General features: G+C 47.7%; 2 protein-coding genes across 10 annotated transcripts in view; one reads left to right on the forward strand and one right to left on the reverse strand.

Annotated features, from left to right (window-relative positions):
• Positions 1-7613, forward strand: part of LOC133359594 (membrane-anchored junction protein-like) — a 56093-nt gene extending 48480 nt beyond the window's left edge. For 5 of the 9 annotated variants that reach the window (XR_009757169.1, XR_009757170.1, XR_009757171.1 and 2 more), the window contains 3 exons: positions 243-321; positions 1964-2138; positions 6251-7613. Coding sequence is in view for 5 of the 9 variants with exons in the window: in XM_061578052.1 (XP_061434036.1) it covers positions 243-321; positions 1964-2138; positions 6251-6287 (291 nt within the window). In the remaining 4 variants the exon portion in view is untranslated. Of the gene's footprint in view, positions 1-239; positions 322-1963; positions 2139-6250 lie in introns of all 9 variants that reach the window. The other 4 variants (XM_061578048.1, XM_061578051.1, XM_061578050.1 and 1 more) reach the window with 1 other exon arrangement.
• The window catches only part of LOC133359591 (tumor necrosis factor receptor superfamily member 6-like), a 65671-nt gene that overhangs the window by 36221 nt on the left and 11490 nt on the right, over positions 1-17960 (reverse strand). The window lies entirely within an intron of this gene.

The raw sequence follows: 17960 nt of genomic DNA on the forward strand, positions 1-17960 counted from the left end.
CCATTCACCCACCAACCCATTCACCCACCAACCCATTCACCAACCCATTCACCCACCCACCCACCCACTGACCCACACACCTCTGATTAGCCACCTACGTACGTAACGTTCTCATCCTGTGACCCCTACCGGCCCATCTGTGAACAAAGAGCTTTATAGCTCTCTGGATTCCTCCACCTCGCAGTCTACACACTGATCCTGAAGATTCCATCACTGCGTCCGTTCCCCCCCTTCCTCAGCAGGAGAGTGACTCGTCACGAGCCTCGGAACTCCACTCCACAGGGAGCGCGAGGAGGAGTGGACAGGAGACATTCGCACACGGTGAGTGAGTGAGCGTCAGTAGGTACGGTGTAGTGTATAGTAGTGTAGGGGTGTTACGGGAGGGCAAACAAACACACCAGGGGTGGTTGTGCCCGCACGCGGAAGGATGCTTACATCCACGTCCGCATCGGTTAGCCCTGGGGGGCTGTAAGGGTGCTGTGATCCCCCACGGCCCCACCTCTCGGGGGGGGAGTTGCTATACAAGGCGGTGAGCCGGTGGGCTCGGTGTTCAGTGTTTAGCTTAAACCATTTTTCGATTTAAAACTTTCGTGACTGCAGGGATTCATCTTCTTGGTTCTTTCGGTAAAGTCATCACGTAGAAAGAGAATAAATTAAATAATATGTATTTAATATTAATTACATATTTAATAATATATGTAATATTTAATTGCTATTTAATTGATATTAAATAATACAATTAAATATTAATTAAATATTAAACAGTATGTATTCTTGGTTCTTTCGGTAAAGTCACGTAGAAGGGAAATAGTTTTATTTTTATTATTTAATTATTTCCCTTCTACGTGATGACTTTACCGAAAGAACCAAGAAGATGAATCCCTGCAGTCACGAAAGCTTCAAATCTAAGACAGATTAAAACAGTGAAGAGTGAAGACCGGCTAGATAGGCCCTGGGACTCCCCTGGATCGCTGTCCTTCTAAGGACCGACCAGGGCAAGCCAGCGGCGTGGCCCCGAGAGCCCAGAGCCGATGCTCTTCTAAGAGCCGGTCTGGTGACTAAGGGTGCCGTGATCCCAGCTTGGCCAGAGCTGGATCAGCTAGCCTCCCCTAGCTCTGTAGTGGAGGGCCTGGGAGTAGGCTAGCCGGGTTAGAGACAGTGGATCTCCCTGTTAGACGGGTGATGGGGCCGTTACCCCTTCGAGTGTTGTATACATCGGCCTGTGCTGAGTGAAACGTTATAATAAATAAGTGTGCCTCCAACTACGTAGTCCACGTCTCATTGAGCCTACTACAGTAGTGTAGTGCATTGTAGTTTGTAGTGCATAGTAGTGTATAGTAGATTGTGTATGTTGAACTTATTTGGCACCGTACAGAGCCATCCTTGCTAATCGGAGGTGTGCGGCTGGGTGAGTGTGAGAGGTGGCTGAGTGAGTGGGTGAGTAAGTGTGTGGGTGAGTGTGTGTGTGAGTGTATGGGTGAGTGTGCGGCCGAGTGAGTGTGCGGCCGAGTGAGTGTGCGGCTGGGTGAGTGTGAGAGGTGGCTGAGTGGGTGAGTAATTGTGTGTGTGAGTGTGTGGGTGAGTTGAGTGTGGGTGAGTTGAGTGTGGGTGAGTGAGTGTGTGGGTGAGTGTGTGGGTGAGTGTGTGGGTGAGTGTGCGGCCGAGTGAGTGTGCGGCTCAGTGAGTGTGAGAGGTGGCTGAGTGAGTGGGTGAGTGTGTGGGTGAGTGTGAGTGAGTGAGTGGGTGAGTAAGTGTGTGGGTAAGTGTGTGGGTGAGTGAGTGGGTGAGTGTGTGGGTGAGTGAGTGTGTGGATGAGTGAGTGTGTGAGTGTGTGGGTGAGTTGAGTGAATGAGTGTCTGGGTGAGTTGAGTGGGTGAGTGTATACATATTCTGAACTCTGACCCCACCCCGACTGGAACATCTATGAACCAAAAAACATGTTCATGGCTATCTGTGTTAGCAGATGGCGAGGCCACTGCTGCTGCTGCAATCTCCACTCAACGCAGTGACAGGGACGGATGGCACGCACGCTCCGAGATTGTCACGGAACCAGCCAAGGATGGTGTTGATGGTGTTGATGGTGGTGATGATCTTAAAGCCGTAAGCCAGCTAGGAAGATGGGCCAGAGCCATTTTTGGGTAAGGATTATGGTGATGATGATAACAACAATGATGGTGGTGATGGTGGTCATGGTCTTGGTGATGGTGATAACAATGATGGTGGTGGTGGTGCTGGTGATGACGGTGCTGGTGATGGTGGTGGTGATGATGGTGATGATGCTGGTGATGGTGATGATGGTGCTGATGATGATGGTGATGGTGCTGATGATGGTGATGATGGTGGTGATGATGGTGATGATGGTGATGATGATGGTGCTGATGATGATGGTGCTGATGATGATGGTGATGATGATGGTGATGATGCTGGTGATGGTGATGATGGTGCTGATGATGATGGTGATGGTGCTGATGATGGTGATGATGGTGGTGATGATGGTGATGATGGTGATGATGATGGTGCTGATGATGATGGTGCTGATGATGATGGTGATGATGATGGTGATGATGATGGTGATGATTGTGATGATGATGGTGCTGATGATGATGGTGATGATGATGCTGGTGATGGTGATGGTGCTAGTGATGGTGATGATGATGGTGCTGGTGATAGTGATGATGCTAGTGATGACGGTGATGATGATGCTGGTGATGGTGCTAGTGATGGTGCTGGTGCTAGTGATGATGCTGGTGATGACGATGATGGTGATGGTGCTGATGATGGTGATGATGATGTGATGATGATAATGGTGATGATGATGGTGATCTGACAGCCGTAAGCCAGCGAGGAAGATTGGCCAGAGCCATCTTTGGGTAAGGATGTTGGTGATTTTTTTTTACTTAAAACTTTCGTGACTGCAATAATTCATATTCTTTGGTTCTTTCGGTAAAGACGCTGTCTTTCCGACAGACCTGTTCTTCACCCGAGGACGGCTGCTTGCGTTGTGGCCGAAACGTCGTGAGAATTGTATTTTATTATGTTTTCTTTTTATTATTTTATTTTTTCCCTTCTACGTGACTTTACCGAATGAACCAAGGTATCTCTGTGGGTCTCTATGTGTCTATGTATATCTATGGGTCTGTCTCTCTGGGTCTCTATGTATCTCCATGCCAACTCAATGTACAGTATCTCTACGTGTCTCTTAAGGGTCTCTAGGTACCTCTACGCGTTCAAAGTATTTGGTTACTGCTATGAATGTCCACGTGATGATGATATCAGCCACTCGATTGAGCTGCTAACATTGAGTGTTGATGGCCAGGTGGCTGCTTCTGATAAAGACCTACACAGATGCTCAGTGAGGCTTTACAACTGGTACAAATAATACATTCCTACTGCGGAGGGAGCTGGTAGGAACGTTGGGTTGCTCGGTCAATGGCCTGCAGGGTCATAGGCCAGGGCGTAGTGTATTCCGCAAATATTTCCGACTGTGAGGGCGGGCACAAGCCGGCGTGAGTAGGTTAAACGTTGAGTTTTATAAGGGCACCACGGGGTGACCAGCCCCTCCCCACCCAGCCCCACCCCTCCCACCCCCCACCCAGCCCCTCCCTCCCCACCCAGCCCCTCCCCACCCAGCCCCTCCCCACCCAGCCCCTCCCTCCCCACCCAGCCCCTCCCCACCCTAACCACCCAGCCGCTCCCCACCCTCCTCTCCGCACCCAGCCCCTCCCCACCCTCTCCACCCAGCCACTCTCCACCCAGCCCCTCCCCACCCTCCCCTCTCCACCCAGCCCCACCCCTCACATTTTTGGATGCACGATGGACGGACACAATAATCCCCTGTGGGCTGGTGTAACCAGGAGGTTCCTACCAGTATAAAACAAAGTTTAGTTTTAGTAGTGGCTGATGTCATGGTGTGGACATAGCAGCAGCCAAATACTGTACGTGTGTGTGTGTGTAGTATCTTGTTAATCACTCTGACACGTTGTAACAAGTCGCCTGCTTACACTTTTTTCGATTTGAAGTTTTCGCGACTGCAGGGATTCATATTCTTGGTTCTTTTGGTAAAGTCACGTAGAAGGTTAAATAATAAAATAATACAATACAATTCTCACGACGTTTCGATTGCAACACAATCAATCATCATCAGGTGTGATCGGGTGTGATGCTGATTGCTTGTGTTGCAATCGAAACGTCGTGAGAATTTTATTGTTTACCGAAAGAACCAAGATTATGCTTACACTTTATTAACCCATTTCTGCACCAGTTGTAGGCACTCCCATCGCTATCTAAACGGTCACTTTTCTTGCTAACCTGTTCCCCACTCTTATCTACGTTACACCTCACCTAACCTGCACATAGCAGCTCAGCTATCAGCAGCTTCTCCACACAGAGGCTTTGCACACAGCAATTCTACATCTCCACCGCTGTCCCTGGAGCAGAGGTCGCAAACGGGTTTTGATTCAATCTTAATTTTGGAGCTTTCGTGACTGCAGGAATTATTCTTTGGTTCTTTCGGTTAAGTCACGTCTAAAGATAAAATAATAAATTAAATAATAGCATATTACGACGTTTCGATTGCAACACAAGCAATCATCGTCAGGCATAAAAGAAATAGCAACAAAAATCTAACTAGAAAACTATAGACAGACATACAAGCAGACAGACATCACAAGGACACACAAGAGAGAGGACACGTATCGGCACAAAGAGAGAGGTCGTTTCTGTGACGGGGCCTTAAATATAGAGGCGGGGGTGGAGAGAGGGAGGGGGCAGAGAAAAAATTCGCATATCAATGAGTGGACGGCAACGTGATGCTGCAAGTAAGATGACGACCCGTACCCGGCCGCACCAGGGTCGCAAACGGGTACCCGTACCCGGCCGTACCCTACCCGTACCCGGCCGGGTATCGGGTAGGGTACGGGTACCTGATTGCGACCTCTGGGATGAAGCCATGTTGCAGGCGCGGGTGGGTTGATTCTAGGAATTTGAATTGTGAGAAGAGACAAGACGTTGGGAAATGAGTGACAAACGGTTACTCACCAGTGACTCATGACCTACCCGTACCCGGCCGCACCAGGGTCGCAAACGGCAACCCGTACCCGGCTGGGTACGGGTAGCCGGGTATCGGGTAGGGTACGGGTATCGGGTACCCGGTTGCGACCTCTGCCCTGGAGCGGCCGCGGCGAGATGTCTTCACTCAGCGACTAACCCTGAGCTCGCACACGCCCCAGCTTGCATCTCCCCGCTTATCCCGAGGCCTCGAGTGCTTCCGCTCAAGCTGCCGACAAGCCGTCGCCAGTTGGCCCATCAATCAACCTCTTTGGCAGCAATCTCTGGTCGCATTCCATGCACCCGCTCGACCTCGATTGCACCCTGTTTCTCTCGTTAATTAGGTGGCGGTTTGCTCGTGCAACTCCATGTTGCACGCGCAACTCAATGTTGCACGCGCAACTCAATGTTGCTCGCACAACTCAATGTTGCTTGCGCAACTCCATGTTGAATTTCGATTTAAAGCTTTCGTGACTGCAGGGATTCATCTTCTTGGTTCTTTCGGTAAAGTCGTCACGTAGAAGGGAAATAATAAAATAATAAAAATAAAACATTAAATAATTCTCACGACGTTTCGGCCACAACGCAAGCAGCCGTCCTCAGGTGAAGACCAGGTCTGTCGGGAAGACAGCGTCTGAATGAGCACCACCAAATTCCTTTGTCAAGGCGCCCTTCCCCCTCCAACGCAGCAGCTTAAATATACGCTGCCAAGCCTGGTGGTGTTTCATTTAGACGCTGTCTTTCCGACAGACCTGTTCTTCACCTGAGGACGGCTGCTTGCGTTGTGGCCGAAACGTCGTGAGAATTGTATTTTATTATGTTTTATTTTTATTATTTTATTATTTCCCTTCTACGTGATGACTTTACCGAAAGAACCAAGAAGATGAACTCAATGTTGCATGCGCAACTCCATGTAGATAGATCCACAGACAAACACAGACCCACAGATATACACAGAGACACACAGAGACCCACAGATATACACAGAGACACACAGATATACACAGAGACACAGAGAGACCCACAGACCAAACTAAGCTGAGCTATGCAGCGCTACGAGTGGAGACAATCGTCATCATCACGACGATGTTGACGCTGCTGTTTCTAAGTTTGTGTCGATCTTTTCATGCTGCTGCTTGCTGCTAGCGCATCCCGATCTGCATCAGACGCTGACTCCCAAACCTCCCGGCGTCTTCTCTTGCAGACTCCTCAAGCTGCCGCTGAAGCTGTTTGGATACTGAGGGGGAAGACGCGCAAGCCGGGGGGAGGGGGGAGATCATCATCGGTGGAGTCGAGGAATCTACCTGAGCGTCCGTGTGTGTGTGAGTGTGTATGTGCGTGGGTACGCGTGAGTGCGTGTGAGCATGTGAGCATGTGAGTGTGTGTGAGTGTGTATGTGCTTGGGTGTGTGTGAGTGTGTATGCGTGAGTGCGTGAGTACATGTGGATGGATACGTGCGGGTGCGTGCGTGGGGGCATGTGTGAGCGTGTGAGCATGTGAGTGCGTGTGAGTGTGTGCGTGTGTATGTGTGCGTGGGTGTGTACACGTGAGTGCGTGTGAGCATGTGAGTGTGTGGGAGTGCGGGCGTGCGGGTGTGTGGGTGTGTGCGTGCGTGTGTACGCGTGAGTGCGTGCGAACGTGCGGGCGTGTGTGTGAGTGTGTGTGTGAGCGTGCGAGTATGTGAGTGTGTGGGAGTGCGGGTGCGTAGGTGTGTGAGTATCTGGATATGCGTGAGAATGGGTGCGGCTGTGTACATGCGGATGGGTGCGTGCCGGTGCGTGTGTGGGGGCGGGCATGTGAGTGTGTGAGCGTGTGAGTATGTGGTGTGCGAGCGCCGGGTGGCTAAAGCACAGCAGTCATCTCAGTCAGTCGACCCGTGGCACCTGCTGGGTCTGCCCCGTGACCTCCTGCCAGCGGGCGTTCGACACTTCACGTGACCTCCTCCTCCTGCCCCTAGCCTGGCACAGCAGTAGTACAACCCATGGCACCTGCAGGGTCTGTCACGTGACCTCCTCCTGCACCTAGCCTGGCACAGCAGTCAACCCATGGCACCTGCAGGGTCTGTCACGTGACCTCTTCCTGCACCTAGCCTGGCACAGCTGCAGTCAACCCATGGCACCTGCAGGGTCTGTCACATGACCTCCACCTGCACCTAGCCTGGCACAGCAGCAGTACAACCCATGGCACCTGCATCGCAGAGGTCGCAAACGGGTTTTGATTCCTTACCCGTACCCGGCCGCACCAGGGTCGCAAACGGGTACCCGGCCGGGTACGGGTAGCCGGGTATCGGGTACCCGATTTCGACCTCTGCTGCATCGTCTGTCCCGTGACCTGCCACTTCACGTGAGTGCTTCTAACGTGCACCTAGCCTGGCACGAGCGCCGTGGTGCCTTTCGCCGCCACCGAGTGGTGAACGGCGGTTGTTGTTGAAGTTGTAGCTCGTTAGCGCAACGCTTTGTTGATGCGCCGATGTTTTGAGTCACGTTCTGAACACCCCCGCCGTGCGTGACCCCCTTACTTGAAATGTGTCATGCAAAAGAGCTTGATAGCTCTTCGGATTTCCTCTGCCTGCAGTCTCAATAAAGATTCTGATGCCTTCTGCTGCTGCTGCTTGGTCTCTGTGGGGTCTGTCTGGTTCTATGTGGGTCTCTGTGTGGGTCTCTGTGGGTATCTGTGGGTGTCTGGTTCTATAAGAGTTTATACTGGTAGGAACGAAGTGAACCAGCCTACAATAGATTATATCGTCCGTCCGTCCGTGTAGCAACATCGCCCCCTACTGCAAACACTTGGCAGGACCCTACAAAAACCTTTAGACTCAGTGACGCTTTCCTGGCTAAACAAGTGTAACATTCCCTTATAATTCCCTGAGATAGCTTTTATAATTAAAACATTTAAAAAAAAAAACTCACAGCGGCCTAAAGCCTACAGCTAGGCCTAAAGCCTAGAACTAGGCCTCAAACTCTCCCTTCGTATCGTACCCCCGCGTGTGTGAAAGGGAGCTAATGTTTAACAATGTTACATTCCCTGATGTTTTTTTTAAATAGAAACATTTACATTTAAAGCTTTTACATTAATAATTAAAACATTTAAATAAAAAATTAACTCACAGCGGCCTAAAGCCTACAGCTAGGCCTAAAGCCTAGAACTAGGCCTCAAACTCTCCCTTCGTATCGTACCCCCGCGTGTGTGAAGGGAGTTAATGTTTAACAATGTTACATTCCCTGATGTTTTTAAATAGAAACATTTAAAGCTTTTACATTATTAATTAAAACATTTAAATTAAAAATTAACTCACAGCGGCCTAAAGCCTACAGCTACGCCTAAAGCCTAGAACTAGGCCTCAAACTCTCCATTCGTATCGTCCGATTAAGTGTAGCAACATCGCCCCCTACTGCAAACACTTGGCAGGACCCTACAAAAACCTTTACCCTCAGTGAGGCTTTCCTGGCTAAACAAGTGTAATAATACATTATGTTTATATTCTTTGGTTATTCGTTCCTACCAGCCCACCCCGCAGGGACCTGTTATGGGTCTTTGTGTCTCTATGGGGTCTCTGTGGGTCTCTATGGGATCTCTGTGGGTCTATGGGGTCTCTGTGGGTCTCTGGTTCTATAAGAGTTTATATGGGTATTTGGGTCTCTGTGGGTCTCTGGTTCTATAGGAGTTTATATGGGTCTTTGTGTCTCTATGGGGTCTGTCTGGTTCTATGTGGGTCTCTGTGAGTATCTGGTTCTATAGGAGTTTCTGTCGGTCTCTGGTTCTAAGTTAATCTCCGTGTCTGTGTGGGCCGCTGGTTCTATCTGTGTTTCAGGTTCTATACGAGTCTGATTCTATATGGGTCTGGTGCTATTCGAGTCTCTGGGTCTCTGGTTCTATATGGGTCTCTGGTGCTATTGGAGTCTCTGGGTCTCTGGTTCTATACGGGTCTCTGATTCTATATGGGTCTGGTTCTATTCGAGTCTCTGGTTCTATATGGGTCTCTGGTGCTATTCGAGTCTCTGGGACTCTGGTTCTATATGAGCCTCTCATTCTAAACAGGTCTCTATTGAGGCTCTAAGTTCAGATGAATTTTGTTGCCCCAAAAAATTCCCACAAGTCATAAAGGAAACTGACAATCGCACCTTTCATCCGCGCTCGAACATCGTACAACGCTGATAGTGTGTGCAAGCTGTGTGTGTCTTTGTGTGTAGCTGTGTGTGTAGCTGTGTGAGCAGCTGTGTGTGTGTGGTTCTGTGTGTGTGTATAGTGGGGAGCGGTAGTGTAGCGGTTAGCGCGCTGCGCTACGAACCTGGCGACCCGGGTTCGATTCCCGCTCACGGCCAACACCGGTGACGATTATCTGAACCGGTCCTGGGCCTCAAATGAGTACCTGGTGCGGTGTGTAAACATCACCACTAGGGAGACAAAGGTGGTCGGGCGTGGTGCTGGCCACCCACCCCCTCGTGTGCCGTTCCGGCCTTCATAGGTGCTCGCTAACAACACTTGCCCCTACAGTCTGTTAAGGCTATACGGGGGATCTTTGTGTATATGTATGGGGAGCGGTACCAGCGGTGTCAAGATCGGCCTCAGTGGAGGAGGCTCGTGAAGGACGCTACAGGGCAGTTGGAGGCAGTCGCCCTCCAACAACAACGGGGGGCGGAGGAGCGACGCTCACAATAACGAGCGGAGCGCCGGGTGGCTAAAGCACAGCAAGTTGGCACAGTAGGGGGCACAGGTGGTGCATTACCCAGTCATCTCAGTCGACCGGTGGCACCTGCTGGGTCTGCCCCGTGACCACCTGCCAGCGGGCGTTCGACACTTCACGTGGCCTCAAGGTGCACATGGCCTGGCACAAGCGTCGTGGTGACGTCACCACCACTTAGTGGCGAATGGCGGTTGTGTGTGTGTCTGTCCTGGGCCTCCCCTAGGTCGACTCAGCCTCAAATTATTGCCTGGGTGCGGTGCATGGTAAACATTGCCACTGGGGAGACAAAGGCGGCTGGGCGTGGTGCTGGCCACCCACCGCCTCGTGTGCCGTGCCGGCGCTGTTACACGCTAACAGCACTTGCCCCAGCCGTCTGTTAAAGGCTATAGGGGGGATCTTTGTCTGTGTGTGTCCTTTATATAAACCCGCACAGATAACGCTTTTAGGGCCTCGCTGACTTTTGCCCACCACCTCCCTAAAGATAAGGTTTCTTTAAGGGCACCTCCGATTTGCCCAGTTGGCTACGTACGGTGCGAAAGAGATGCGACGTACATACACCACACTAACCTATCAAAGTAATTCTATAGGTCGTTGATGATACTCTAGATCAGCGTGCATGGAGACAATTCAGAGACTGGCAAAGTGACTGCTGTAGAAGGACGGGCTGAGGAAAATCCTGAACAGCGTGCGTGGAGACAAGCCAAAGACTGCACAGTCAATGCAGCAGCACGGGCTGAGGAACCTCAACATAAAAAAACGGTGCCTTAGAGGCAAGTCCGTCACGCAGCTGCAGCAAGAAGAAACAACCCAGACTGGAACAGCAGCTTTAGCTTACCAACCAGAGATCGGATTATAATTATATAGGAACGAAGTGAACCAGCCTACAATAGATTATATCGTCCGTCCGTCCGATGTCCGATTAGGTGTAGCAACATCGCCCCCTACTGCAAACACTTGACAGGACCCTACAAAAACCTTTAGACTCAGTGAGGCTTTCCTGGCTAAACAAGTGTAACATTCCCTTATAATTCCCTGAGATAGTTTTTAATTAAAACATTTAAATAAAAAATTAACTCACAGCGGCCTAAAGCCTACAGCTAGGCCTAAAGCCTAGAACTAGGCCTCAAACTCTCCCTTCGTATCGTACCCCCGCGTGTGTGAAAGGGAGTTAATGTTTAACAATGTTACATTCCCTGATGTTTTTAAATAGAAACTTTTAAATTTAAAGCTTTTACATTCAAATAAACTCCCTACCCCCCCGTCGTCCATTGTTTGCCATTTCATTTTATTATAGCCATTCATTTGTTCGTTCCTACCAGCCCACCCCGCAGGGACCTGTTTATTAAATAACACTGGTCAACGCACTTTTTCTGGCACAAGGTATTCCAATGGTGTTGAGGTAATTTTTGGGTGCTGATTTCAAATCTGGCATCAGTTTTTGTCTATCACGTCACGTTTTTGAGATATCAAATATTGCATTTTCAATAAAAACTGCAGAAGAAAAATATTAAATAAATGTGGATATCTACATAAAATGATATTATAAACACACTATCCTAAAAATACAGCACCGTATTTTAACACTAAAGCAGTCACCGACTCGCAACAACTTGCAATCATAAGTGACAAGAGTTAATTTCGGGTAAAATCAATGAAAATGGGGTATGCCGATAGCATAAAAATGAGATGTGATAGAGCAAATCTGAGATCAGATTTGGAATCGGCACCCTGAAATTAGTCTAAAACAGCTGCAAAAGTCCAGGCCAGAATTTTTTTTTTGTTGACCACTGAAATCCTTGGTATCTGCTCATACCCTGACCAACATCAGGAAGGATCGATGTTTTTACCCCCGGGTAAAAGCCGGGTACTTCTTGCTAGTACATTACTATACTACTATACACCACTATAGACTACACCAATATATGCTACTATACACTACACTGCATTACTATACTACTATACACCACTATACACTACACCAATATACGCTACTATACACTACACTGTACATTACACTACTATATACCACACCACTATACTACTATACACTGTATACTACACTATATGCTACTATACACTACACTGTACATTACACTACTATATACCACACCACTATACACTACTATACACTATACTACTATACACTGTATACTACACTATACAATGCACTACACCATTATACACTACACTACTACACACCACCATTATACACTACCGTACACTACAAAACACTACACTATATACTCTACTACTCTGCAGTTCTACAGAAATGAGTTGTCAATCCGGATGATTTAAAAGTGCATCACACCCAGTGAGACTGAGGGAGCGGCCTGTGTGTTTTAAATGTTCCCTGGCCTGCCAGAGACATTTGAAAGTCTGCCCAGCCCAGGTAACATTCACCCCTTTGCTGTGCAGTTGGACAATGGACAGGGGAGTTTTTTCACATTCCTTACCATAGTTCTGTCATTTCAGAAGCTATTGACCATGTCAAGAATCCTGTGTGTGTGTCACTATGTGGGTGGTGTATGGTATGTCACTGTGAGTGTGTGTCACTGTGTGTGTGGGTGGTGTGTGGGTGGTGTGTCACTGTGTGATGTGTGTGGTATGTATGGTGTGTCACTGTGTGTGGCATGTGTGTGTGGTAGTGTGGTGTGTGTCACTGTGTGGCATGTGTGTGTGGTAGTGTGGTGTGTGTCACGGTGTAATGTGTGTGGTAGTGTGTTGTGTCACTGTGTGTGGGTGGTGTGTGTCTCTGATGTGTGTGGTGTGGCACTGTGTGTGTGGTGTGGCAAGTATGTGTGGTAATGCGGTGTGTTTCACTGTGTGTGGGTGGTGTGCGTCTCTGATGTGTGTGGTGTGTCACTGTGTGTGTGGTCTGGCAAGTGTGTGTGGTAGTGTGGTGTGTGGGTGGTGGTGTATGTGGTAGTGTGGTGTGTGGGTGGTGGTGTGTGTGGTAGTGTGGTGTGTGGGTGGTGGTGTATGTGTGGTAGTGCAGTGTGTGGGTGGTGGTGTATGTGGTAGTGCGGTGTGTGGGTGGTGGTGTATGTGGTAGTGCAGTGTGTGGGTGGTGGTGTATGTGGTAGTGTGGTGTGTGGGTGGTGGTGTATGTGGTAGTGTGGTGTGTGGGTGGTGGTGTGTGTGGTAGTGTGGTGTGTGGGTGGTGGTGTATGTGTGGTAGTGCAGTGTGTGGGTGGTGGTGTATGTGGTAGTGCGGTGTGTGGGTGGTGGTGTATGTGGTAGTGTGGTGTGTGGGTGGTGGTGTATGTGGTAGTGCAGTGTGTGGGTGGTGGTGTATGTGGTAGTGTGGTGTGTGTGTGTGAACCCTAGCAGTCAGGGCAGGAAGTTCCCAGAGCGATAAAATGTCATTGCCAGCATCAAAGCGCCTCCCAGTTAGTGCAGGTTTGCTACGTACAGTACTGTGCATAGAAGTCCACCATACACTCACTCACACACTCTCACCCACGCCTCTGATGAGCGTGGTTGACTATGTACGGTGCCAACGAAGTTCATATACATGGTCTTTAAAAAGATGGACCCGATTTCAAAGCAGTACTGCTACACTATACACACTCTATACACTATACACTCTATATACACACTATACACACACTCTACACATTCCACACTCACTATACACTCCACACATTATACACTCCACACATACACTCCACACTCTATACACACTACACACACTACACACTCTATACACTCCACACACTATACACACTACACACACACACTATACACACTACACACACACACTATACACACTATACACTCCACACACTCTATACACACTACACACACACACTACAGACTCTATACACTCTAAACACGTAACGTTCTGACCCCGTGCCCCGAACCGAACATCTGTGAACAAAGAGCTTCATAGATGATTGAATTCCTCCTGCAACAGACTGCACGTACTTTGGTTAGCGGTGTTAGTGTAGCTGGTTAGCGCTACGCTGCACTGCGAACCCGACAGAGACCCAAGTTCGATTCCCGCGAACGGCCACCACCACCACCAGTGATTGCGATTATCTGAACAACCGGACCTGGGCCTCCCCTAGGTCGACTCAGCCTCAAATGAGTACTTGGGTGTGGTGTAGCCAACACCATGCCCGGGTACCTTTGTCTCCCCAGTGGCAATGTTTACTACGCACTGCACCAGGTACTAATTTTGAGGCTCGGTCGACCTAGGGGAGGCCCAGGACCGGTTCAGATAATTGTCGCTGGTGTTGGCTGTGAGCGGGAATCAAACCACGACACTACACAGACACACAGGCGCACACACAAAAACACATGGAGACACACGCACGGGGAGAGAGAGAGATGCAGACTCCACATATACAGCAGGCATCGTCAGGGTCACGGGATCGAACCCACGACCTCCTGCATACCAGGCGAGGGGACAAAACATCTCGCAGGGTCCAGGATCGAACCCACGTACCTCCTGCGTACCGGGCGATGTAGCCAAAATCCTGTAAAATCTAGCCTAGAGCCTGGCCAGGTGTACGAGATCCGATTGGGTTCAAACGCATTTCCGAATAAATTTGACTTCAAACGTCGCTGAGAATGCAGCCAGGAACGTGGAGAATGTGGTTCAAAGTCAACCTCAAAAATCCTAAAAATAAAGAAAGACATCATCGCCATCATCATTATTGTCACCTTCATGAGCTGCTGACTCTCAGGCTCGGGCATTCGCACCTCAGGTTCGCGCGGCTGGTTACGTACGGTGCTAAACTATTTCAACATTCAAACAAGTACATGCATTTGAATACCATTCAAGGTATGAAACAATAAAATAATACCCTTTTTGGCAATAAAACAGAAGGTCGATTTAAAGCTTTCGTGACTGCAGGGATTCATCTTCTTGGTTCTTTCGGTAAAGTCACGTAGAAGGGAAGTAATAAAATAATACAAATATTTTATTATTTCCCTTCTACGTGACTTTACCGAAAGAACCAAGAATATCTTAACGCCTGTTTTATTGCCAAAAAGGGTATTTTTATTGTTTCATACCTTGAATGGTATTCAAATGCATCTACTTGTGTGAATGTTGAAATAGTTTAGCACGTAGAAGGAAAATAATAAAATAATACAAATATTTTTTTATTTCCCTTCTACGTGACTTTACCGAAAGAACCAATAATATGAATCCCTGCAGTCACGAAAGCTTTAAATCAAAATTTAAGCGTTAAGATGTTCAAACATCAAACAGAAACATTTGCAAGGAATCCTGTCTGCATACACCACACGTATTTGTGGTGAACATGTAAACACAAACACGCTCTGATAATATATGGCATTATCTTTTAAACTGATTGGCCTACACCAGCGACAGCCTTCCTGAGGGCTTAGTCTCACCAGTGTCAGACTGGAGGACGCCAAAAGGCGAACAGTTATTTGGAACATTTCTCTGGGAACGATTCAAAGATTCAATCGCTGCGTTCCGTGGACTTCCCGGGCCACTTGCGAGCAAATGGACTCCGTGGTATCTGAGATGTTATCTCCCTCGCCTGGTATGCAGGAGGTCGTGGGTTCAATCCCGTGACCCGGCAAGGTTTTATCTCCCTCGCCTGGTATGCAGGAAGTCGTGGGTTGAATCCCGTGACCTGGCAAGATGTTATATCCCTGACGATGCCTGCTGCTGTATATTCGGAGTTTGCATGTCTCTCTTCCTGTGGTGGTCACGTGGAAAGTTTTATCAGAATCTGAATCAGTATTTATATACTGCGGGAGGAATCCGCTGATCTATGAATCTCCTTGTTCACAGATGGCTCAGTAGATGGCACAGGGTCGGATCGTTTTGACAAAACACACACACAACACACACGATACAAACACAATAGGAGTGCAAAGTATAGGAGAGATTAAATAAATCACACAAAAAAATATACTAATGAAACCAAAACTTGTATCTAAATTTCGATTTAAAGCTTTCGTGACTGCAGGGATTCATCTTCTTGGTTCTTTCGGTAAAGTCGTCACGTAGAATGGAAATAATAAAATAATACAAATAAAACATAATAAAATAATTCTCACGACGTTTCGGCCACAACGCAAGCAGCCGTCCTCAGGTGAAGAACAGGTCTGTCGGAAAGACAGCGTCTGAATGAAACACCACCAGGCTTGGAAGCATATATTTAAGCTGGGTTGGAGGGGGAAGGGGGCCTTGACAAAGGAATTTGCATATCAATAGGAATTTAGCATATTTATGAGAAATGCAGATATGGGATTAGTCACTACTTGTGAAATGCGTAGGAGGTGGGCGGGGGGTTTTCAAAGTCATATTATGCCCGTGCATTATGCAGGATTAGCAGCATCAAAAGGAAGGGATAGGGGTAGCATTAATAAAGGGAAGGAATGTTAATAGTAGGTAGCTGCAGTAACTAAACCACCACGTAAAAAACTAATCAGTATTTATATAATGCAGGAGGAATCCACTAAGCTATGAATCTCATTGACACTCCTAAAGACTCAAAGAGACCTATAGACTAAACAAAACTTTTTTTTTATCTAACAACGTGTCAGGCCCCACTGAGCGACTGTGTAGCTCTTTCTCAGAAGCAACCACTTGGCCATCACACAGTGATAGCAGCTCAAACAAGTGGACTTGGTTGGAGGAGGATTTTAATGAGGATTTCTCCACAATTCTGGCTGTTAAATTTCGATTTAAAGCTTTCGTGACTGCAGGGATTCATCTTCTTGGTTCTTTCGGTAAAGTCATCACGTAGAAGGACGGCTGCTTGCGTTGTGGCCGAAACATCGTGAGAATCGTATTTTATTATGTTTTATTTTTATTGTTTTATTATTTCCCTTCACACGTATTTTATAATAAAATTGTATTTTATTATGTAAAAATTTTTATTAATTTATTATTTCCATACAACGTATTTTATAATAAAATTGTATTTTATGTTATTATTTTATTATTTCCCTTCTACGTATTTTATAATAAAATTGTATTTGATCATGTTTTATTTTTATTATTTTATTATTTCCCTTCTACGTGACTTTACCGAAAGAACCAAGAAGATCTGTGGCTGTTGCCTGATGATGCTTCTTGTAGTGTCCTGGCGAAACGTCACAGATACTCGAATTGTAAATGTCGTAGTGGGTTTACTCTCCAACACACAACAGTGTACTACACAATATACTAAAATTGAAAACATTTTCATGGGTTTACTCCAACACGCAACCGGCTAATGCAGAACTAGTAACGAATTGGAAAGTTTCGTCTACGTGACAAACCCCTTACTCGTTCGCTGTGGCGGGCTTAACGACACATTTAGATTCTAGATTTGAAGCTTTCGTGACTGCAAGGATTCATATTATTAGGTTTTTTCGGTAAAGTCACGTAGGTAAAAAATTAAAATTAATAAAAGTAAAATAAAAATCACGACGTTTCAGAGGCAAATGGACGCCTACGTGACTTTACCGATAAAACCTAAGAAGACACATTTAGATTTGCTTGATCTAACCGACAAAAACCTCTTGTGGATAATATTGGTCACGAAGGCCGACGTGAACATTAAACATTTGCACGAACTGTGCGATTGATTGACCACCGAGGGCCGGTTTGGCGGTTGAGTTTTGTGTTGTTATTGAGCCATCCGTGGCAAGATTGGGCAAAGCTTAAGCTGAAGCAACTTTTCACTCGTGGATTAGCGCGCACGCACGCACGCGGTTGCTTACGCAGAGGTTGTGAAAGAAGTTCTAAGTATGTACAGGATTGATGGTGGTGGTGATGGTTGAATGAGGAGGCTTATCGCTCGGAGGTTCGGAGAGCCGTGCGGCACTGCAAGGATGGGTGGTGGGCACGGGTGGCTGAGGAGATGGAATTTACCTTAGTAGCCCGCGAACACAAATCACTCCTTAATTCCATCAAAGAAGAAACTTGCAGTGCCACACCTATCACAATTCTTAGGGTAATTAAAAGGTGATCTGATCTCCTAACCCCAGGACTAGTTTTTCTAAGTCTTGGGGGTGGGGAAATCCCTCAGCCCAAAAAACATCTTGGTGCAAAGTGGGGATGACCCTAATGAGGCTGCGGTGCCTCAAATATTGGAAGAAGAAGTCACCCCCTGTGAATGGCTGGCTGAGGTGCCATCTGTTGAGGAAGAACTGAAGGCGATCCAGAGTCTGAGACCAGGAAAGGCACCGGGCAGAGATGATCTCCCAAGTGAAATGCTGAGGGAGGGTGGCGTTTGTGCACAGACTGCCCTAC

The sequence above is a fragment of the Lethenteron reissneri genome, chromosome 65 (genome assembly GCF_015708825.2).
Source record: "Lethenteron reissneri isolate LAM-NWPU_2019-01 chromosome 65, ASM1570882v1, whole genome shotgun sequence".
Taxonomy (NCBI): domain Eukaryota; kingdom Metazoa; phylum Chordata; class Hyperoartia; order Petromyzontiformes; family Petromyzontidae; genus Lethenteron; species Lethenteron reissneri.